The sequence below is a fragment of the Daldinia caldariorum genome (genome assembly GCF_022478825.1).
Source record: "Daldinia caldariorum strain CBS 122874 unplaced genomic scaffold F4812scaffold_1, whole genome shotgun sequence".
NCBI lineage: Eukaryota > Fungi > Ascomycota > Sordariomycetes > Xylariales > Hypoxylaceae > Daldinia > Daldinia caldariorum.
Genome location: NW_025953037.1, coordinates 1 through 22,831, shown reverse-complemented (window position 1 = coordinate 22,831; position 22,831 = coordinate 1). Strand labels below are relative to the sequence as shown.

At 38.1% G+C, this 22,831-nt stretch overlaps 4 protein-coding genes across 4 annotated transcripts; 2 read left to right on the top strand and 2 right to left on the bottom strand.

The window, feature by feature from the left end:
- Positions 1 to 1,728: 1,728 nt before the first annotated feature.
- On the top strand, positions 1,729 to 3,111 carry F4812DRAFT_453944 (uncharacterized protein; the record flags this gene model as incomplete). The annotated part of the gene is made up of 3 exons (XM_047936555.1): positions 1,729 to 2,060; positions 2,123 to 3,032; positions 3,085 to 3,111. The coding sequence occupies 3 exons, from the start codon at positions 1,729 to 1,731 to the stop codon at positions 3,109 to 3,111; spliced, it is 1,269 nt and encodes a 422-aa protein (XP_047794444.1).
- A 120-nt stretch (positions 3,112 to 3,231) lies between these two features.
- On the bottom strand, positions 3,232 to 4,718 carry F4812DRAFT_279 (terpenoid synthase). Its single transcript, XM_047930990.1, has 3 exons — positions 4,255 to 4,718; positions 3,737 to 4,200; positions 3,232 to 3,684 (listed from the first exon to the last, which is right to left on the bottom strand). The coding sequence occupies exons 1-3, from the start codon at positions 4,483 to 4,485 to the stop codon at positions 3,399 to 3,401; spliced, it is 981 nt and encodes a 326-aa protein (XP_047794443.1). The 5' UTR covers positions 4,486 to 4,718; the 3' UTR covers positions 3,232 to 3,398.
- Positions 4,719 to 12,886: 8,168 nt separating this feature from the next.
- Positions 12,887 to 16,674, bottom strand: F4812DRAFT_5 (uncharacterized protein). The gene has a single exon (XM_047939142.1). It carries the CDS (start codon positions 16,059 to 16,061, stop codon positions 12,996 to 12,998), a length of 3,066 nt encoding a protein of 1,021 aa, XP_047794442.1. The 5' UTR covers positions 16,062 to 16,674; the 3' UTR covers positions 12,887 to 12,995.
- A 586-nt stretch (positions 16,675 to 17,260) lies between these two features.
- Positions 17,261 to 21,285, top strand: F4812DRAFT_407577 (uncharacterized protein). Its single transcript, XM_047932305.1, has 7 exons — positions 17,261 to 17,626; positions 17,681 to 17,732; positions 17,786 to 18,083; positions 18,137 to 18,484; positions 18,535 to 18,709; positions 18,767 to 20,701; positions 21,080 to 21,285. The coding sequence occupies exons 1-7, from the start codon at positions 17,614 to 17,616 to the stop codon at positions 21,157 to 21,159; spliced, it is 2,901 nt and encodes a 966-aa protein (XP_047794441.1). The 5' UTR covers positions 17,261 to 17,613; the 3' UTR covers positions 21,160 to 21,285.
- The last annotated feature ends 1,546 nt before the right edge of the window (positions 21,286 to 22,831 follow it).

The following is a 22,831-nucleotide window of genomic DNA, read 5'->3' as shown; positions in this document are numbered from 1 at the left end:
ACGTCGTTATTCAATAAGTCGGGTTCGATTTTGGTGTTTCACTCCGTTTGTATTCCCTCTGGCCCATATATCTTAGACCGACGTCTTATCAATCTCTTGACAAATCAGCAACGCTATAAGGTGAAAGTATGAATATCAACTTACATCAAGGTCAATTTAGTTTCCCTGTCCATAGTCTAACGCCAGTTTCTCACTTGCACCCATACCAGCGAGGAGAATGGGGTCGTGGTTATATCCGGATCGCACATCAGTTGCCGTTGCACCGTAGTGGAGTTATAGATATCCTGGCGAAAGCAACTTGGCAAAACAAAGAGACTGAATAGGATCTAGTGGACTTTCCAAAGTTAGAGTATTCCTTCACAACAACACGCCTTACTGCACTTGATGCTGTGCTTCCCAAACGCTATCAACCAACATTAGGGTTATATATAATGTCGGTTGTAAAATAAGATATCCCCTATTTACTAAATGTCCCCCGAAACTCTTGACGTAGGCAATGAAAGCATGTTAGTATTTCCAATAGGTACTATCATCATACCATCTATGAAGAACAAGTAAGGCTAAGCACTTGGAAAGTACAGTTCACAATAAGTACATAAGGATATTGCAATAGCTCTTTCTTGCACAGTTAGGGATCTCGTACGAATTCATTTAGCTGTTCACTGATGGGTATGTCAGACCCGAGTTGAGAATGGCTTATTGTGTACGCAAGGAATTAAGGAAAGGTTACAGCTACATGAGGGTATTTTTCAATCATTCCAGGTCGGGTTATGCTGCTTATACCTATCCACTCGCTCCCAAGGGGTATATGTAGAAGCATGATGTGTGAACTATGCCAATAATTTGATCAATGAGCTGTGTTTCTTTTAATGCTAGGGAAAAGCCCGAGTACAATTGGTTTATCGCAGAAGGTAGCTAGCGAGGTAGCATCTCCAAATTCGGCAGGAGCTTAGGTTGGCACTCTTTATGGTAAGGGGTTTGACTAAACGATTTTAAGAACGTTTCGATCCGAGGGACCATTCTGGAAGAAAAATGGGCGGAATGGAGAAAGAAGCTTCAACATTTGTCTTGAAGACTTGGCTTACCCTCGTGTCAAAAGTTGGAGCAGAAACCAAACGAGTGTAGTGTTCAGCCGCTACAGGGGGGAAACGGTAAGGCAGTATTCATACACGTCAATCTTGAATTAAGGCTAGAAGATATAACGCTGTAAGTGCAGATAAGCTCTACGGGGATTGGCAAGCTAGGTCTCAGGGGCGGTTGTTGGTTGACGAGATAAACTGAAACTATATGCAGGGGTCGTTCCAGACGCTCGAGGCGGGGTGACATCACGTTTTGATGGTGTTTTGAAGCAGTAATTGTATGGCAACCTGGGGATCTTGATAAGCATCTTACCAGCGATCCAATTGGGGGAGCATGGATGGCTGACCCGAGGGTCTCGTGTGTCAAAGTGTTGGCGGCCGGAGTCGAGGCCAGAGTCGAGGCCGAAGGAGATTGTGACCGAAACGGTATATTCAGCTGCATAATATTAAGGTGAGTTGCAGACGGGCGGTTAAAGAAGTCGAAGGGTCATTTAGCAAATCTGGAAAGTCCGAGATCACATACGAAGCTTCACCTGTTGTTTTTTCTTTCGACTTACTCGCCTTTGAGGTACCGCTGGCGGACGAGAGAAACTAAACTTCGGCGCGCAAGGTGTATTTTCTTTTGCGTCTTTTCCCACATCTCCCTCTAATGGCCCAGACAGTAGCAGCTAAATTACCACGGCGTGACTTTGGTTATCGCCTTGAACAGCTCACCACCGTATTCACTCCACCCTGCTCCATCACATGGTTGCAAACCACCACGAAAGTCCCATCCCAATATCCGTCATTTCCTACTGGAGGACCTATCTCCTGCAACCCTCCTTCTTGGGAGCAGAATATTTCACTGAAAGGGTTTGCATACTACTCACCGGCTATCTGCCCGGAAGGGTTTATGATAGGTTGCACCGCCAACGATGATCGGCCGGGAGAAGGGTTCCCAGCCATCACGGCTGGAGAAACAGCTATGTATTGCGTTCCAAGGTATGTCGGAAGGGCTATAACCAGCATAAACAAACAAATTAATGTCGGTGTTAAATCTGCAGAGGGTTTACTTGTACTTCGGACACCACCGATTTTCGCGGGGGCGTTTGGGGCTTCACGCATAGGGCCGTAGCGAACGGAAGCCCCGTTACCGTGGGACCGGCAATCCAGATCCGCTGGCGGGATGCGGACCTCAGCCTCCTCGCTACGGATCCTCTAGCGTGTTCGACTGTCATCCCCACGCCGACATCTTCTACTTCCACCGTATCCCTACCAGAAGCCACCACATCTCGTTCCACAACGGGACGACGTGGAGTAATAACACCCATTCCAACAGCAACAGCAACAGCAACAGCAACAACGACAACTACAACGGGGATTGAACTAGGGGGACCGCCGGTTTCAATTGAACCGTACCCGATTATAACCGATACGAAAGAACCGCCGAGTTTTTCGACCGACCCGCTTACCACCACGCCAGCTATAACATCGTCAATTGAGCCTAGCACAGTTCAGCCAAGCAGGACGAGCACGGCGGGGAATAACGGAGCCGCCGGGGGTCAGGAAGAAGCCGACAAAAATGATCCTGGGAGCGCTACATCAAGCACTAATACGGCAGCTATGGCCTTGTCGGGGATTTTAATAAGCATTATACTGTGTTACTTAGCAGCGAGGATATTTCGGCGGTATCGTCGGTATCGGGCCGGCAAAGTAGAGAGGTTTCTTCCTTTCGACGCTCGCCTTTGGACAAGTTGCATCTTTGCGAAACGTAGCGACGGGTTGCCCTCGCACAAGACCACGTTGGAGAGGCCGCCTAGATGTGTCGATGCCGAATTAGGCACAGACGGACCAATACCGGAGCTAGGCCCCGGAGACCCGTTGGGAACGAAAGAGAACCCGGCGGAGTTGAGCGTCAATGGTGTCAACAACACGAGAAATAGTTGGGTATCACGAGTATCACGAATTTTCACCGTAAAAATAAGAAAAGAAGTGTGCTCGGTTTGACAACTTTCTCCTTCTCTAGAACTGGCAATCTGAGATGGGTTACTAGGGAGATGACCTTGATAGACAAGTACTTAGGCAACTTCAACTTTGACATCGAGCAACGATGCCGTACCTAAGTTATTAGCAGCCTCGTTAAGCATCACGATAGAAGCGTAACAGGAAGCGAGACAAGTAAAGCTATCTACCTGGACAGAATGAAATATAGAGATCCTCGAGTATTACTCTTCAACGCTAGTTGATAGCCGTGGTAATACCTCTTGACGTCAACAATTACATAGACGTGTCCTTTAGACTCGTAATTGGCTCTTGCTGTTGAACATCAGCCGACCAGGCCTAATAGGCCCCATTAGCAGTCGCACAAGCGTCATCCGCAACCAAGCCAATTTCCGCCAGCTTATAGCGATCACTCAAAATGTGATACCCTATATATCCCAAGATGTGATCGTTTAAGCCCTGCTCGTACGGCTGCCGCCCATCAACCACAACTCGCATGCGTCGTACAGCGTCTTGCATCTGTTGAATGATCTCTCGCAACACCGTCCGGGTATCCTTACCGTCATAAGAAGCCCTGTAATGGATATAGTTATACCTGTCCCCAGCTTTCTCTTCCTTATAGAACCTGGTACATCTTTATCAGCACGGTCGACCTCAACCAAATCAGTTGTACTCACGACAGCACATCGTTAGCGAGACAGAAGTATGCTGACAGGTCAGGGATAGCTTCTAGAAAACACGACACATCGGGATACATGGCCTTAGGAAACGTAAAGTAGGCGTACGCGTCGGAAAGACCAGTCTTTCTACGGACGTACCAAGGAAAGCTCTGTCCTCCCTCGGTTCGTACCAAGTGTCGCATCTCGGAACTGGCTTCCAAGACGCAGGCATTGTGAAAATCAAGGGATGAGGCAACGATGAAATTAACGACGAGAGGATCCCAATAGTCGTAGCACGACCGAATCAATGCCGCCCAGCATTCAAGAAGAATCGTCGGCTGAGGAGTTCCGCTGGAGAAGCGCTCGTGGAAAGCCACGAAATCATCCGACGATCGGGATGCCACGTCGTCAACAACAATAGCAATCCACGTGTATATACCAACATACACCTGGATGTCGAGTGGATGACGGGAGAGACACGCCTATAATCAGCCATCAGCACAGCTTTCGAAATAGAAAAACACAAACTGACATACAATGCCGTAGTTGCCCCCTACTATTAGGCACTTATAAGCATGGGACCCTTTTGGATGGGGAATTCCGGTACTTGTAGCACGCCTATGTAAGGCTGCCCAATATAGCTCATTGCTAATGTCCGGGGCTTTCGTATATCCAACGTTTTCCAAGAAGGAGGAAATTAAAGACTGGAGGGAACGGTCATCTATCTGGTTCCCTAGAGCGTCACACTTCCGTTCGATGTACGACATGGCAACTTCCAGATATCAAGAGCCTCTTGACCAATGGAGAAGCTCAACGCTCTAATACAAAGAGATATAACAATGCTAGGTCTTGACCAGGAAGTTCGCGAGGAAGAAACGGGATACAATGGTAGAGCAGTCCTGACATGATGGGCAGCTCAACTCACTCGGGCTAAATATACAATTCGAATCATTTCAAGTTGTCGGCTTGACTGTTTCTAGTCTCACACGGCCCTCGAAAATCATGATGTCTGCGTGATCAGTTGTACAATGCAAGATATATTAACCCTGCCGCGAAGTTGATCGATGAGAGGTCGTCGGCACGGCCAAGCCTTCCAACAGAAGAGAAATTCCTATCAATACGATTAGAGGACAGCTGAAGATAAAGCACCGTCATAGTCGTGTTTCACCGCAGCGAAAAAAAAAAAAAAAAAACTCCGGCATATCTGACTTTCAGCCATCCACCGGACATTGTACTTCATATCCCGGTGGAAAAGCAAAGCTACGAGCTTTGTGGAGAGAAGGGTGGAAATATGTCGTCAAAGCTAAAAGGAGTTAAAACGACAAGAAAGATAGCGACGAAGTCTCAAAGTTATAGGGCGACAAAGAGAAATATCTCCGCGGAGTATAATATTTCCCAGATGATGTTGTGGCTAAGGATCGGGCTTATTGAATATTTTTTAACGAGCCGTTGTGCATGGTACGAATTGAACTGTAAGTTTTCCTAGTTAGTTATATGTGACGAACCTACACTCAGGTCCGGTAAAGTGTAGTAACTGGGGTTTTGATTTTAAGTAAATAATAACGATACGGGTTAAGTGTTAATAAAACGTTAAAGTGTTTATTAAAAAGGTTTAAAGTTTTTCCCTTTATATAAATTAAATATAAGATTTAAATTAATAGTTAAAAAAATGTAAATAAATGATTAAATATATAATAATTTAAATATATTTATAGGTTTTTTTAACTTATATGTATTTTATATAATATTTTATAAATTTAATTAATTTAATAAATTTAATAATATTAATAATACTTTTTAAAATTTTATTAAAATTTTATATTTTTAAACTTTACTTTTAAGTATTTCAAGTTATTTTTTTTATATTTAATATTAATTTATAATATTAATTTTTTTTTTAACTTTTTTATTTTTAAAATTTTTTTAATTAATATTTTTTTCTTCCTTTTATTTTATTTTATTTATTAATTTGTTAAAATGTTAAATCAAATAATTAAATTTTAGCAAAAGTATATGTATTAATATAAAATTCGTAATAATTAAATTAACATTATTAATTTTTTAAATTTTAAAAATATTTTTTATTTTTCGTGCATTTATTTTAATAAGTTTTTATACTGTTTTTAATAATTATGTAATAACGACGCGTAAGCATTTTATCGGGGATAAAGTACTTTATTATTAATATTAAAAAAAGGAATAATGTATTTATTATTATTATATAAAAAGATATTATATTGTTAATTAATTTTAAATAAATTTTTCCTTTTTTAAATATTATTAATATATTAGTTTTATTTTTATTATTATTTAATTTATATATTTATTAGTTTTTATTATATATACGTATTTATTAATATTAATTAATATTATTAAAAATTTAATAATATAAATTAATAAAGTTAAAAAAATTATTATTATAATAATATATGTAATATTAGTATATTTTCTTTTATTTATAAATATATATATAATTTATAATAAATTATTAATTTATTTTATTATTTAACTTTTTTAAATTTTTTATTATTTATTATATGTGACGAACTTATATTTAAGTCCGTTAAAGTGTAATAATATGGGTTTTAATTTTAAGTAAATAGTAATAATATAAGTTAAATGTTAATAAAAACGTTAAAAAGTATTTGTTAAAAAGGCTTAAAGTCTTTTTCTTTATATAAATTAAATATAAAACTTAAATTAATAATTAAGGAAATGTAAATGAATATTTAAATATATAATAGTTTTAAATAATTATAAGTTTCCTTTATTTTAAGCTTAAAGCTTTTATAATTTTAATGATTTTAATAATTTCATTAAGATTATTAAAATTATTAAAATTATTTCCTTTTATTAAGATTATTAAGATTTATTTGTTCTTAGGATTATATATTTTAAAATCCCTGTTTCTATATAAGATATAGTTTTTATGCTATTAATTTGTAATATTATTTTCTTTTTCTTAAGTTTTTTACTTATAAAGATTTATTAATAAGTACGTTCTTTATGTTTATTTTTTATTTTTTTTTTTATTTTTTAAGTTAATTTATTAAGATGTTAAATTACGTGTTTAAATTTATTACGAAATATAAAAATTATATTAATTAATGGGAAAGTAAAAAACTTTATATTTCTTATATTAAATTTATTAATATTACCTCAATCTTATATTTTAATTACAAATATTTTAGGGAATTCCCTTATATTTTTCTACCTGATTTTTTGGCTTATAATATCTATATATGAAAAAGTTAATGCTTTAATTATAACGTTCGAAAAATAAATTCCTTAAATAAATTAAAATAAGAAATTGAATCTTTTTAAAATAAGCGTTTAAGAATTAAGGATATTATAATATAATATTAAAAAAATATTTTTAATATTTTCAAATATATTCTTTAATATTGTAAAGAAATATTAAGGTATATTTCTTATTTAAAAGAGATTTAAGTAAAAGAAGATATAATTAAAAGTAAAGCTTTTTATATTTTTAAATGTAAGGTAGAATGTTACGAACCAACAGCACGGGAACCATACCTTGTGAGGAAGCGGGGTTCTTGAAACGTACGATCTCGCGGTTATACCTCGGACAACCTAATGGAGGGTAGTGATCTGGTTGATCTGGTTGATCTGGTTGATCTTGACGAGATCAACAAGATCACCAAGATCACCAAGATCACGATAACCTCAGAGAACGAAGGATAGGGGAGGTCCACGAAGTATTTAAGACCATCATGTATCTAGACACTCATTCACATTTCCTTAGCTATCAATCTAAGTCTTATATCTAACCCATATAAGGGGAAGGACTCCAAGCCTTCCTGACGAACACTTTCAACGTTTTATTGACACTTGACTCGTATCGCTACTGTTTACCTAAAATCAAGACCCCTGTTACTACACTCTAACGTACCTGAGTGCAGGTTCGTCACATAGAATTGGATTATAAAGAGGAGGAAAAAAAAAAGGGTAAAAATTAAAACGCTTTTAGTTAAGTCAGTCCTTTTGTGCCTTTTAATTCTTCTGGGGGTAACCCCAATGGGGCCATTACTTTTTAAAATGGTTTTAATTTAAGGATAAATTTGTTGTTATTTGTAAGTAATTAAGATTTTTTTAGTAAAATGTTTTTATAAACTTTTAAACGTTTTTAAAGTACTTAATTAATTCTTATATATTTTCTTTTAATAAATAATCTTTTTATTTAATTAAATATTTAATTTAATTTCCAAATCTTTTAAAGTTTAATACTTTTTTAACTTTATATTTTTAATTAGTTTTAACATTTAAAATAATTTATATTAGTGCATTTTCAAATATTTTTTTTAATAAGGAAATATAAAATACTAAATGTAATTTTATTTTTATTAATAATAATAGTTTGTAATTAATTTTTAAAATAATTTTTTTAATTTTAAAGGGTTTAAGTTTTTTATAATTTAATTTATCATTTAATTTTTTAATTTTAATATTTTATTATAATAGGTAAATTTTATTTCCTCTTTTAAAAATTAGTTTTTTAATTTTATATTAGTCATTATATTTCTTTATTCTTGCTTATAAAAATTTGAGTTTATTTATTAAATACTTTTATATAATAATAATTTATTTCATTATAATCTTTGCTTTAATAAGTATTTCTTTTATATTAGTTAATTTTGTAATAATAAAATTGTAACTAATATTTACTTTAAATAAGAATATTTTGTGACGAATTTATACTTAGGTTTATTAGAGTGTAATAACAGGGGTTTTAATTTTAAGTAAATAGTAATAATATAGGTTAAGTGTTAATAAAATGTTAAAAATATTTGTTAAAAAAGCTTGGAGTTTTTTCCCTTATATAAGTTAAATATAAGATTTAGATTAATAATTAAAAAAATATAAATAAGTGTTTAAATATATAATGATTTTAAATAATTATAAGTTTCCTTTATTTTAAGTTTAAAGCTTTTGTGATCTTAGTAATTTTAGTAATTTTATTAAAATTATTAAAATTATTAAAATTATTTCCTTTTATTAAGATTATTAAGGTTTATTTATTTTTAAGATTATATATTTTAAAATCCTTGCTTTTATATAAAATATAACTCTTATATTATTAATTTATAATATTATTTTCCTTTTTTTAAATTCTTTACTTATAAAGATTTATTAATAAGCGCGTTTTTTATATTTATTTTTTCTTTCTTTTTTATTTTCCGGGTTAATTTATTAAAATATTAAATTACATATTTAAATTTATTATAAAATATAAAAACTATATTAATTAACAAGAAAGTAAAGAACTTTATGCTTTTTATATTAAGTTTATTAATATTATTTTAATCCTGTATTCTAATTTGGTGGTTGTGTGACATCGGCGCGTAGGCACCTTATCGGGGATAAGGTGCCTTGTCGCCGATATTGGAGGGAGAAACAGTGTATCCACTATTACTATAATAATTTTATTTTTTATAATTATATATACCATTTTACTATTTATAAATTAATTTTAATATAATATATTTTTTAAAGAAAAAATAATATATTAAATATATAATTTTATATTTATATTTGTTGGTAGGTACGTACGTATAATATAAAGCAATAAACAAGTAAATCAAATAATAATGGGGGTGAGACTGATGTATTGATGATGTTTAAGGAAGGAAGAATCTATTTGAGGCTAGCTAGCAGTGTGATGTCCTTTTATACAGTAAAAAATATCCGTTATTATTTTTAAAGTTTACATTTTAAATAAGATTTTTTTTTTCTTAAATAAATTATATATATTAATAATAATATTATTTCCGAGCAAAGGTTTTAACCTAAATTAAATAATTTAAATAATTTAAGCCTTTTAGGAAAAAGTAATAAATATAAATAAAGTAAAAAAAAAGGGAAAAAAAGGGATAAAGTACTTAATGTAAATATATATAAAATTTATATGCTTTTATTATATATTATGGTTAATATTAAAGGGCATATTTTTAAAAATAATACCGGATTTTAAGTTTTTTTTTAAAAATCCTTTTATTTTATTTACTTTATTAATATAATTATAATATTATATATAATAAATATTACAACTATATATTATATAATTAATTAAAATTTTTATTTATTTAAAAGTTATATATAATAAGTTTTTTAATTATAATAATAAATTATTGTTTACATAAATTAATGTTAAAAATTAAAACATAAAGTAAATAATATATAATAATACAATTTTAGTTTTACAAAGTATTTTATATAATGCGTAATTACTTTTAAACCATTTAAAATTAATATATATATATATTAAAATATTACATAAAATACGGCTTAAAGTGGTTAATTAATATTAAATAATAATAATAAATCCAATTATAAATAAAGAATAAGTTATAATTAATACATAAGTTAAAAAAAAAGCGAAAAACTGTTAATTATAATTTAAAATTTTAATTATTAATATTAATTATTTTATTATTAATAATTTTTAAAACATATATTTAAGTTATTAAGTAATTTATTTTATTAATTATATTTTAAAAAATAATTGTTCCGTTTAAGTGTAATACTTAAAATCCGCCCTATATTTAAAAAAATATATTAATATTAAAGTAATTATTAAATTAACAAATAATATTAAAGTTATTATAATTGTGAATTTGTATTTATATATAATGTTTAAAAGTGATAAAAGCTAAAAGGTTAATGGTTATATATATATATAATATAAAAGTTAAAAATAGTAAATAAAGATTAAAAAAATAATATTATAGAAAGAATAATAGCTTAAAAAAATAAAAGATCGTATATTATAATTATAATAAGAGTTTTTATAATTAAGAAATATATTTTATTTATATTAAAGTATTTAACTTGTTTTTTAAGAATTTATATATACGTATTACTTTATATTTACCCCGGTTATATTTTTATTTTATTTATTTAAAATATTTATTATTTTTAATCCTTAAAATATAAAATTAAAATGTCTTTGGGATTTATTTTTAATATTACTGTAAAAAAGTGCTTTTAAAGATAATTAATATAAGTTTTAAACTTATATGTATAAATTATAAAGTGGAAAAAAAATTAAAACTTAAAATTAAAGCTAATACTTATATTTGTTTTTATTTATTACTTTATTAATAAATAAAAGGATTTTTAATATTTTGCTTTAATTAATATATATTATATATAAGTAAATTCTATTAATTAATATAAATATTAAAAATCAATAATATTAAAGGTAATGGAAATATTACAAAAATAATTAAAAGTTATTATTATATTATTTTTATTTATAATAAGTTACTACCTTTTCCAAAGTGAAATTCTTTTAATAAAGTATACTTATATATGCTTATATTTCCTTTTTAACAAAAGTTAATATGTATTTCGTTATTTATTACCTCGGTAAAAAGCCGTAAAAAATAATAACGTGTCCAATTATTACTTAAATATAAGTTCTTTTTATCTATTATATTTTACGTCAGCCCATATTATATATTATAATTAGAAAATAAAATTATATAATATAAAAATACTTATATAATTTAGCTTCGTATTAATCAAAAAAGGTCTAATTTAGGTAATATATAGTAAAGAACTATGGACATATAACTTTAATGCCCTCTAGCATATAAAGAGATAGCCGAACCTTATATAAGTTCTTGTAACTACGACTTGAATAGCTGCCAGTCTTAGACTGAAAAGCCAAGTAAGAGATGACCGTATACGGAGTCTAGCTTCGCGGTCTATCTTCGAAAGAGTTCTAGCAAGCCCCCGGTTTCTGCTACCGGATACGATCTGGCTTGGATATGGATTTAGGAGACAAGAGGGTCTCATTACGAACAGGCTTTAGAGGTTTGATCAAAGGACGAAAATATAGTTAGCTTAGACTCATCTTTAATGAGTATAGTTACCTGTCTCTCATTACTAACCGGGCCTTCTATTTTGCCTACGAGGATCGTGGTCGCCCCTGTCTCCAGCCCAACATCAGGCACCGAAGGAGGGAGTTAATTTCGGCGTTTATATGCAGCGGCCTTTAATTTCGGATAGGCCGTAACCAGTTAGTTTGACATCTTGTATCGTATGGGAACGAGTAACATAAGTGCTCTTTCACGTACCAACGCTTCCTCATCCCATACCCTCCCCTTTTTAATAGCCCATCACTGGAATTCTAGGACAAATGATATCGTCAGACGCAGCTGTACAGTCAGGCATAGTCCTTAACCACTGGCCCTGAAAGGCCTCGCCTGTCCAGCTGCGTATAACCAACTAAATAGAAGGAAGCTAGTCGCTGTACCCCGTTTATCGTATCTGATCCTATTGATAGCTAGCTAAGCTTTTTTTGATTTTGGTAAGGAGGGAGTTAGCCACCTCACTTCCCATATAAGTGCCCACGTATCGTCAAGCGCTATCCTGGCCCTTATAAAGCAAGTGTAAGCCTCTTCAAAGATTATCTACCAATGAGTACAGACCGACGATGATATGTTAGCCCCCTAAACCCGTGGGCACATGCGTTCATGGCTAAAGCCGCATATACCGGGACGCGTATAATCATGCCATATATAGCCTATTAGGGGCTAGGAACCAGTCCCAGCCGCCGTGGCCGTCGATCTAACTCTCACCTGCTTCTCTGAGAAAGGAGGGGGCTCGCCAGTGCCTTCGAAGCGGCCTCGAATAGCGTCTTAATGTGATGAGGCTTTGTTTCTTCACTAACGCTCCCTAGTGAAAGCCTCTACCAAAAAGACGCCGCAGCCAGCTCGAGTATCCGCCTTGCGGGGTGATTGTCTCGCGCGCGACCGCCATCGTTGTGTAGTAACACGAAAATCCGACCCTTACCTGCGACTTTCATGATCCTTTTGGGAACTTCGACATTTTCTTTGAACCCGTTCCAGATGAACATCCACACACCTACCGAATCGACTTATTCCTTCCCCCTTAGATGTCCACGGGTTATCAATCTAAGATCATTCACTACGATTGATGAGAGGACTCCACGCCTCTCTGAGGGACACCTAGAATTGCATTCTCACTTGACATCCACGATTACTGTTGCCCTTACAATCAAAAACTCCTGATCGGAAGCTACACGTATACACCTAGGTATAGGTTCGTCACACGTTGCTGTGGTACAAGATCTCACCCCAAAATACATGTTCATATCCTTACGTTGCTGGTCCAGATACTCCACCTGGTCCAGTAGACCTTTTCCCCTCTCAAGAAGAAAAAAAATAAAACAAACCAGGCCACAGACATCTCCATCGTCAGATGCTCACGAGCGATGACCAATCCAAGTCTAACGCACAAAATTATCCCAGCGGATGCCCTGCTCCTGCGAGGATAGTATATCGTCCTGGTTCCGATGCCGCGCCCGCTTTAGCACCTCCGACAGGTTACGGTCGTCGTATAGCCGCACAGCAACGACCTTCATAAGCTGTCCCCTCCGATTCACCCGCGCGGCTGCCTGACACTCTTCCTTAGCATCACGAGCCGGCTCCATCAAGACGCAGTAATTCGCCCGCTGCAAGTTGAGTGCGGTGCCGCAAATACGATAGGTGGTAACTAGAATCTTGTTCGGCGAATCATTCGTACAATCCGACATCAGGTTATCGAGAATCTCTCGACGCCCGTACTCGGGTATCTTCTTAGTGGCTACAGTAGGAGTGCGCCCGTTGATTAGCATGACTTGAATATGGGGGTATTTCTTGGAAAGCAGCATGAAAGTCATGAAGCTAGAAACGGGAGAGTCGGTAAACACAACCATGTGTCGGATATTAGTCCCGTCAGCAGGCCCAGGATCATCCGCGTCAGGCCGGCAATTCCTGTAGGCCACCATATCTTCTACATACTCGCAGAGCCGTTGAAACTTGGAGGACTGTTCCCTAAGCTGCGCTCGATACGGCCAGAAGGGCGATTCGGCCAACCGGTCGATGAGCATAGACCGGCCGGCTCCTGAAACAGCCAACGCGCAGGCCTCGTCACCGTGGCGGTTAATTTTGTCAGCACCAAATTCGTCCTCATTAACGAGCTCTCTAACATAAAGAAGAGCAACAGCCGGATAAACATTGGCGCGAAGTAATTGGGTCCAGGACCGACCGCCAGCTTTCCCCAACTTTATGGCCGTTGAACCGCCGGAGCCGCCGAAGAACTCCAGCTCGACGCTGCGCTGAGTCGGTTCGGGCCCATCCCTTCCCCCGGTGACCCAGGCGTTGTGTCTCTGGTCGAGGGCTTGGCTGACATACGCTCGGACATTTGCGGTCAGTTTACAGAAAGCGTCGCGGCCGGTCCCGTCGATCATGTTACACTTGATAGGTTCCACGACGATTCTCCGGCCGTCGTCACCAATCGGTCGGCCGCGAAACGCGTCGGCATTGCGACGAGCCATCAGTATGCTAGGAGCGAGGCTCTTCATCAGTTCGCCCATACTTTTTCTGCGCGTCTCCACCTCGGCTTTCGTCCTCGGGTTGCTGATTATGTGATTCTTGTGCAGTAGATAGTTCCAGTCGCTCTTTTTCTTTTCAAGCTCGACTGCGCGGGTAATGCCGCCGATCATAGGTGTGCCTTTTTCGCGCTCACCCTTGACATAGAGGATGTGGTCGACGATGTTGGTCAGCTGGCCCGGACCACCGCCTGGGATGGAACCGGAGACGGCGAAGGCGATGGTGGGTTCCCAAGACTTGCGTGTGATCTTCCTTAGCAGGGAGAACGGCTGGGTAGGACTAGATGACGAGCCCTTGTAAACATGTGCCTCGTCGAAAAAGACAAAGGCGGCGGCAAGACCGTTGGTGGTAAATGCCTTGCCCTCGTACATGCTAGTGGCTTGATCGTCGTCATCGCTTTTTTGGCTCCGATATATGACTTTCTTTATGTTATAAGCATTGAGTAACGCCAGTGCTCCGGATGAACTGACTAGCAAGAACCAGTCACTGAGCCCCTCTTGACCACTCAGATAGCAATTAGGCTGCCCTCGCTTATCGACATAGCATCGACAAGCCTTAGCCGTCGTCATTTTAACACGATCTTTGCCATGGTAGTACGCCTCTCCGCTAAAATCGTTATGCATGATTGAAAACTTCAAGTGCCTCATGATCAGGTCGTTGAGGTCGACGAGCTTTTCAAATTCGCGGCGCCAACCATGGATCGAGCTTGGAGGGGCAAAGCATATAGTAAGAAGAGAGGGTAGCGCCGTAGCTACCAGGTACGTCTCCCCGGACTGGACACAAGGGCAAAGCACACCGTAAGGAGAGTTGTGTTGGCTAGGGCAGGTGAGGTCCGTCTCCTTCTGTTGGTGCTGGGGGAGATGCGTGCGGCCGTCGACAGCGTCACCATCTTTCCAATATCTCAACACTTCCACGTAATTCACCTTAATACGTGCAAAGATGATCCAGGTGGATAGAACTTCGACGGTCTTGCCGAGGCCCATCTCGTCGCCGAGGCAGCCGCCGGGAACGCCCCTGACCGGGAACTGTGTGATTTTCCACCAGATAGCGTGCAGCTGATAATCGGAGATGGCTAGTTTGAACCCGGCAGGCCTGTGCTCCGCGCTGTCTTCCGGGCACTGGAACATACGACATACACTCTTCCAGTCCTCCGCGGAGATGCTACGGTTGGCAAATTGCCCACCGATATCCTCTACCTGCTGTCGAGAACCCTCCTCGTCGGCGTCGTCGTATAGGAGACCATGATTGCTGGACGTAGCACGTTCCGGGTCATCCGAGCTGTCATCCGAGCTGTCGCCTTCGGAGTTTGCTTTCCCGGGACTTTCGTCGTCAGAAAGTTCGATAACCTCAGGATGTTTCTGGCGTTTGGCGACGGGTTGTTTAGGATGCTCGGGGCGCTCCCGTTTGGTAGGAGAATCGGGGCTGCCCATGATGGCTGGGTTCGCTGATCTGGGAGCGTCGGCGGTATCGAACTTCCCGTGCACCGTATTGTCTTTCCACACGGGGTTTTGGGGGGGTCGTTGCGGCGTCACGTCGTATATTTTGCCGCCTGCTCCCGGTCGGTTATCGTTTTCACTATCACCGGCAGACGATTCCGATTGTAAGACGAGCCCTGGCATTGATAATTCGCCGAGAGACGGCAGTATCGTTGTGCCCATTTGGATGCCGATTATTAGCAGTTCTAGATCGTGCTTAGAACGTACTCTTTGCGCCCCGCTGAATATGAGAGGCTCCGTCGGCGGTATGCCGATGTTAGCCTGTAAAAAGCTTCTGATACGTTCATAGTCATAGTGGCTCGAGACTCGTGTGACGGCCGCCATCCCGGCGTCGTTCAAGAAATTGTTCAGCACGAAGTCGGTTGATCGATCTAGGTGGTTCACGCGTACCACTACGTGGTCGAGGTTTGGTTGACGGTGTTCCATCGTATGCTCGTAGTCTTCGCACTCGACAGTAGACCGGCGTATATTAGTTGCTTTGCTCTAGCAAGTAAAGATGAGGTAAATAGTATGCCAAGCGTAATCAATAAACGTTAGTAACGCAGTTTGGGATTGCTGGAATGGTCTCGTTAGATTAAGAGCACCGGTGCTATATATGATGGTACGCGACCAGGCAGAGTCGTAATGTGGTCAAGAGTTTTGTAAGGAAAGAAGGTAAGAAGATTGTTAAAAAAAAAAATAAGAATAGTTGCCTTAAAATGCCATGAAAATACCATGGAAACAGACCCCGCACAGTTACGATCCCTGTTCATCATAATAGCTACTGTGAAAACATTATCGAGGTAGTTGAAGCGCCGGCATAAATGGTATAAATATGTACAAACTGCCAGCAGTGCTGCGCGTGCCGAATTGCGCTAAGCCGGTATCGATGGCGTCTTTAAATAACATGACGGCAACAGTTATCTTTTAGATGAATAGAAAATTTATGTAAAGGATTATAAAATATAGTAAGGGTTTGTATAAGGCCGTAGGTGATGCTTTGACGATTATATCTTGGTAAAAAAAGGATAGCAACTTTACAACATTAATTGATAAGATGTGAACTGTTTTAAAAGGAGAGGCCCGTGTGTTAGAAATAAGGCTGAGCTAATGCAGGCCAAGCGTTAGATAAGGTCATTCTCAATCAAAATCGACCTAATCAAGTTAAGTCTCCCCCTGCCCCCATATCTGCTAAGCTCGCTTATCTCTTTACCCTTTAAATCCCTCGATCTCGCACAATATTCTTCGAATGCTTTTACGAAGCCCTGATACGAACGGTAATTTGCTGTATGAGGTCACTTATATGGAATATCAAAAATGGATGCATATCCTCTTCTACTCGAGACGGTTTAAACAATATGAATTTTGCTTAGGTTTAGTTGCGATATAGCCTTATTAAAAGCGCGAAGGGCTGCCGATGTAAAATTCAAGGCGGAAGACCTCGGTGCATAGTGCGCATGCCGTAAAATAGAGGGATTATGACTCCATCAAGCCGCTCCGTCGGGGCTAGGTCCACCTGCAGCCGCACCCTAATTCTAAACACTGGAAAAGAGATCTACGAATCTTTCCAAAATTTATGTTGGCAGATGGATCTTATTAGCCCACGGACCCACTTAGTCATCCTAGATACGTAGATTAGGTGGTGGCCCCGCGGCCACCGATTTTGAGAAAACCAACCACCGTTCCAGCCCTCGATTGTTTACAAGTTATCCTATATATCATTCAAGACAAGATAAAAAGAAAAAGAATTCCCGATACGTATCTACACATATACTTATACTGTACTCTTTACCCCTCCTCAACCGCAATATGCTAACGTGCATTCTAAGGTTGGCTAACGCCCAATCGGCCAACTAGCCAGTAATAGCTTCGGATAGGCACCAAAACTCCTCTCGCCCCGCGATTTTAGCTTCTTAATCTTCCTCAAACCTCATTTCTCGGCGTTCTGTTAGTTTGCCGGCACGAACCAAACTGTACACCGCCTGTAGAATGTCCCACGATGGGACCGAACGGTATGCCCCATCTTTACCCACTAGCGCTAGCAATGTACTCATAATCGCGTTTAGGACTTAGGAAGATCGTCCCCGCCGAAGACGTTACCGATAACACCACTTTCGAGTACGTTCCCCACCACCGAAGGCAAGCCCCGCTAACCGCGATTATCATATTAGCATCATCGCAATCCATGGCTTGGATGCCGAGTCACCGCGAACATGGGTTTTCGATAAAAGAGACGGAAGCCGAACTGTGAACTGGCTACAGGACAGGGACATGCTACCAGCTGCCGTCCCAAGTGCCCGCATCTACACGTACGACTGGAACGCCAAAGTTTTCGACAACGCTCCCGTCCAAACGTTATTAGGCCACGCCGACTACCTCCTCGGCCTTGTGGCGGCGGAACGTGGCACCTCCTCCGATCGACCTATCATCTTCATCGCGTCTTGCTTTGGCGGACTTGTCTTAGCCGAGGTAAGCTATATCGTTATGTCGCGAATGCACAAAGCCACAGCTAATCTCGGTAGGCCATCTGTCGGGCAGCCCAGGAGGGTAGCGAATACCGCCAAATACTTCGGTCCACCGTCGGCATCGTCTTCTTAGCCACCCCGTTCTTCGGCACGGACGCAGCTCGTCCCGCGTCGTGGCTCGTAGTTGTGAACGGGATCATGGGCAAGGACGCGTCAGATCAATTAATCAAGGATCTCGAGGCGCGCCATGATTTTGTTCGCGAGCGGGTCCAGAAGTTTGCCGAAATCGCCAACGACAATGCCATCCGATTGCCTATTTGGTGTTTCTTCGAGACGGAGAAAACCAAGATTGTGAGAAAGGTTCTCCCAATATGGATTTCGGATAAGCGGACGCATGGTTCCATAGTAAGATTTCAAGCCACCGCGCTATGAGGTTTATATTCTGATGTCTGCAGCTCGTTACCCAGTCCTCGGCCTGTCTCCACGGCTTTACACGTCGAGGCCTCGGGAAAACTCACGTGATGATGAACAAGTTCGAGGGAAACGACTGCCCTGATTTCAAACAGGTCAAAGAAGCCATCCAGTTCATACTGAAAGAGACACCAAACACCCTAAAGCGCCGAGAGAAAGGTAAAATCATCCTACTTCCGTTAATTTTTGCAACATAGCATTCTCACAGTGGTGCAGATGCAAAGAAACCTCATTTCATGGTCCCGTTCGGGCGCAACGAGAATTTTGTCGGACGCGAATCCATCCTACAGCAGCTCCTTAGCAGGATTCCCCCAGATGCGAACCAGGACGACTGCCAGCGGACCGCCCTTGAAGGTCTCGGGGGCATCGGCAAGACCCAAGTCGCCCTCGAAGCCGCCTACCGCGTCCGCGACAAGCATCCCGGCTGCTCCGTCTTCTGGGTTCCCGCTGTCGATGCCACCAGTTTTGAAAATGCCTATCGTGACATCGGGCGACAGCTCGGGGTGAAAGGAATTAATGATGACAAGGCAGACATTAAGACGCTTGTCAAGGCTGCCCTGAGTGATGAGAGCGCTAGCAGCTGGCTCTTGATCATCGATAACGCCGATGACCTACAGTTATTTGCTGATGCAACGCTTTCGGACCACCTCCCATTCAGTCGGAAAGGATCTGTCCTTTTCACAACGCGGAATCATGAGGCTGCCGCTAGGCTGTCACAAAATAATATTACGACCGTAACTGAGATGGAAAATGACGAAGCAACGGATCTGCTACGAGCCGGTTTAAAGGAAAATCAGATACGCGACGCAGAGAGCACAACATGCCTGTTAGAGTTCCTCACCAATCTTCCCCTGGCTATTAAGCAAGCATCAGCTTACATGTCTAAAACGGACATGTCGGTATCGAAATATCTTCAGCATTGCCAGTCAAGCGATAAAACCATAGTTAAGCTTCTCAGCCAGGACTTCGAAGACCGCGATCGATACAAAAACATAAACAACCCAATAGCTACAACCTGGTTGGTCTCGTTTAACCACATTTGCCGAGATTATCCACTCGCTGCACGATATTTGAGATTTATCTGTTATCTTGCAGAGAAAGATATCCCAGTATCGCTGCTCCCCCCAGCAGAAGACGAACTGGAAGCCGAGGAAACTATTGGCGTATTGAAAGGGTACGCATTCATCATGGAGCGTAAAGAACCAGACTCGTTTGATATCCATCGGCTTGTTCGGTTGGCCATGCGCAATTGGCTGCAGACAAACGGAGAATGGCAAGAATGGGCGACCAAGGTCTTTCAACGGCTTACTAATGAATATCCATTTCCTAAGCACGAGAACCGAGCTATCTGGACGAGATACCTACCACACGGACAGGCGGTATTAGAACTTCGAAATGAGTGTGCTGATAAAGAGACTGGTCTCCTTTTCAATGTGGCGGCAAGTCACTCCATACTTGGCAAGTATAACGAGGCGGAGCAGATGTACCGGCAGACACTGGAGCTGAAGGAGCGGGTATTAAGCAGAGAGAATCCCTCCACACTTGGCAGCATGAATAATCTTGCAGAAGTCCTTCGAAATCAAGGGAAATATCAAGAGGCAGAACAGATGCATCGGCAGACACTAGAGCTAACGGAGCGGGTATTAGGCAGAGAGAATCCTTCTACACTTAACAGCATAAATAATCTTGCAGTTGTTCTTGGAAATCAAGGGAAATATGAAGAGGCAGAACAGATGCATCGGCAGACGCTGGAGCTAATGGAGCGGGTATTAGGCAGAGAGAATCCCTCTACACTTGACAGCATAAATAATCTTGCAACTGTCCTTCAAAGTCAAGGGAAATACGAAGAAGCAGAACAGATGCATCGGCAGACACTGGAGCTGAAAGAGCGGGTATTAGGCAGAGAGAATCCCTCTACACTTGACAGCATGAATAATCTTACACTTATTCTTGATAGTCAAGGGAAATACGAAGAGGCAGAACAGATGCATCGGCAGACACTGGAGCTGAAAGAGCGGGTATTAGGCAGAGAGAATCCCTCTACACTTGACAGCATGAATAATCTTGCACTTGTTCTTGATAGTCAAAGGAAATACGAAGAAGCAGAACAGATGCATCGGCAGACACTGGAGCTGACGGAGCGGGTATTAGGCAGAGAGCATCCCGACACATTTACCAGCATGAATAACCTCGCAAATGTTCTTGATAGCCAGGGGAAATACGAAGAGGCAGAACAGATGCATCGGCAGACATTGGAGCTGAAGGAACGGGTGCTGGGTAAAGAGAATCCCTCCACACTTATCAGCATGAATAACCTCGCAAATGTTCTTAATAGCCAAGGGAAATACGAAGAGGTAGAACAAATGCATCGGCAGACATTAAAGCTGAAGGAACAGGTATTAGGTAAAGAAAATCCCTCCACATTTAATAGCATGAATAATCTTGCAGTTGTTCTTGGAAATCAAGGAAAATATGAAGAGGCAGAACAGATGTATCGGCAGACGTTGGAGCTGAGGGAGCAAGTATTAGGCAGAGAGAATCCTTTTACATTAAAAAGCAAAGCGAATTTAGATATTTGCTTAAAAGCTAAAATAGATAAGGGGTTATAATAAATTTCACCCGGAAACTATACGGTTTTATAAATAGAAATCTTATTTTATAAAGGAGCTTATTAAAAAATATAAAATGTATTAATAAAATACTTAACCGATAGATTTTATTATAAAATGTTTGCACTTAGTTATCGCGTTCCTGAAATTTTAATAACGTACTTTTCGCTTTTTTGCTTTTTTCGTACATAACTTATGCTTCTTAATAAGGTTAAGGCTTATCTGTTTTTCTGGGACCTACATATCCTCGCTTTTTAAGCAACTATTCCATTTTATACGATATTTTATTTTTCCGTTCTATTTATAAGTACTTAGAACTGTTACGAACTAACATCCATCAGAAAATGTACTAGTTTAGGCAACGGAAGCGGGGATGTCCCAAGGGAACGGATAAACCCCGGTTACGGATTAGACCTCGTACAATTTAATTGATTTGATTAATTTAACTAATTTAATTAAATCAACCAAATCATCCAAATTAACCACATTATAATGCCTTTAAAACATTAAGCAAAAAAGAGGATTATAAGATATTTAAAATTATTATATATTTAAACATTTATTTACGTTTTTTTAGTTATTAATTTAAATCTTATATTTAATTTATATAAAAAAAAAGATTTTAAGCTTTTTTAATGAATATTTTTAACGTTTTATTAATATTTAACCTATATTATTACTATTTACTTAAAAAATTAAAATCTTTATTATTATACTTTAATAAACTTAAGTGTAAGTTTATTATATTTTAATAGTTCTTTAATTAATACTATTATTAATTAAATATGGCATAAATATTAATAATAATATTCCCTTATTTATTTAGATTAATTATAACTTATTTATTTTAAAATATTTATTAAACAAATCCTTTAAAAATTAACTTTTAATAAAAGTTAATTAAATAAGATATTATAATAAATTTAACGTGTTACCCTTTAATTACATATTAAGACTTATTAATAATATAATTCCCATTAAAACTAAATTTTAAACCGGATCCTCTAAGGAAGAAGTAAAGGAAATTACGGAAATTATTAATAAAGGAAAAGAAAAGGCCTTAATATAAAAAAAGTAAATTAATCTTTTAAAAAATGAACTTCGGGATATATATAAGACTTATAAAAAGCTTAAAAACAAGTTCGAAGCATTTAAAAAAAAACTAATTAAATTTAAAAATAAAAAAAAATAATGATTTAAATGACGATCCTAATAATAACCTTAATGAAAACCTTAATCCATAACTTATAAAATAATAAAAACCTATAATTCTATTATTAACAAATTAAGGATTTAAACCTTTACCATTATTTAAATATAATAGTACCATAAATATAAAGGTTTAACTTAACGTGGCTAAACTTTATTTAACTTTTTATTAAAGTAGTTTTATTAAAGACAAATATAAGGTCCTAATTATATATTAATATTTAAAAAGTAATGCCCTTAAATAGCTTTAACTTATTATAAATAATTACTTTAATAATATTTAAGGGTTAGGGTTAGGGTTAGGGTTAGGGTTAGGGTTAGGGTTAGGGTTAGGGTTAGGGTTAGGGTTAGGGTTAGGGTTAGGGTTAGTTAGGGTTAGGGTTAGGGTTAGGGTTAGGGTTAGGGTTAGGGTTAGGGTTAGGGTTAGGGTTAGGGTTAGGGTTAGGGTTAGGGTTAGGGTTAG

Bases quoted from the DNA above. Each gene is read 5' to 3' on its own strand.
- F4812DRAFT_279 (XM_047930990.1), bottom strand. From the start codon at position 4,485: ATGTCGTACATCGAACGGAAGTGTGACGCTCTAGGGAACCAGATAGAT. The intron at 4,201-4,254 runs GTATGTCAGTTT...GGCTGATTATAG, and splicing joins TAGGGGGCAACTACGGCATT to GCGTGTCTCTCCCGTCATCC. The intron at 3,685-3,736 runs GTGAGTACAACT...AAGATGTACCAG, and splicing joins CTCGCTAACGATGTGCTGTC to GTTCTATAAGGAAGAGAAAG.
- F4812DRAFT_5 (XM_047939142.1), bottom strand. From the start codon at position 16,061: ATGGAACACCGTCAACCAAACCTCGACCACGTAGTGGTACGCGTGAAC.
- F4812DRAFT_407577 (XM_047932305.1), top strand. The intron at 18,084-18,136 runs GTAAGCTATATC...TAATCTCGGTAG, and splicing joins GCGGACTTGTCTTAGCCGAG to GCCATCTGTCGGGCAGCCCA. The intron at 18,710-18,766 runs GTAAAATCATCC...ACAGTGGTGCAG, and splicing joins CCTAAAGCGCCGAGAGAAAG to ATGCAAAGAAACCTCATTTC.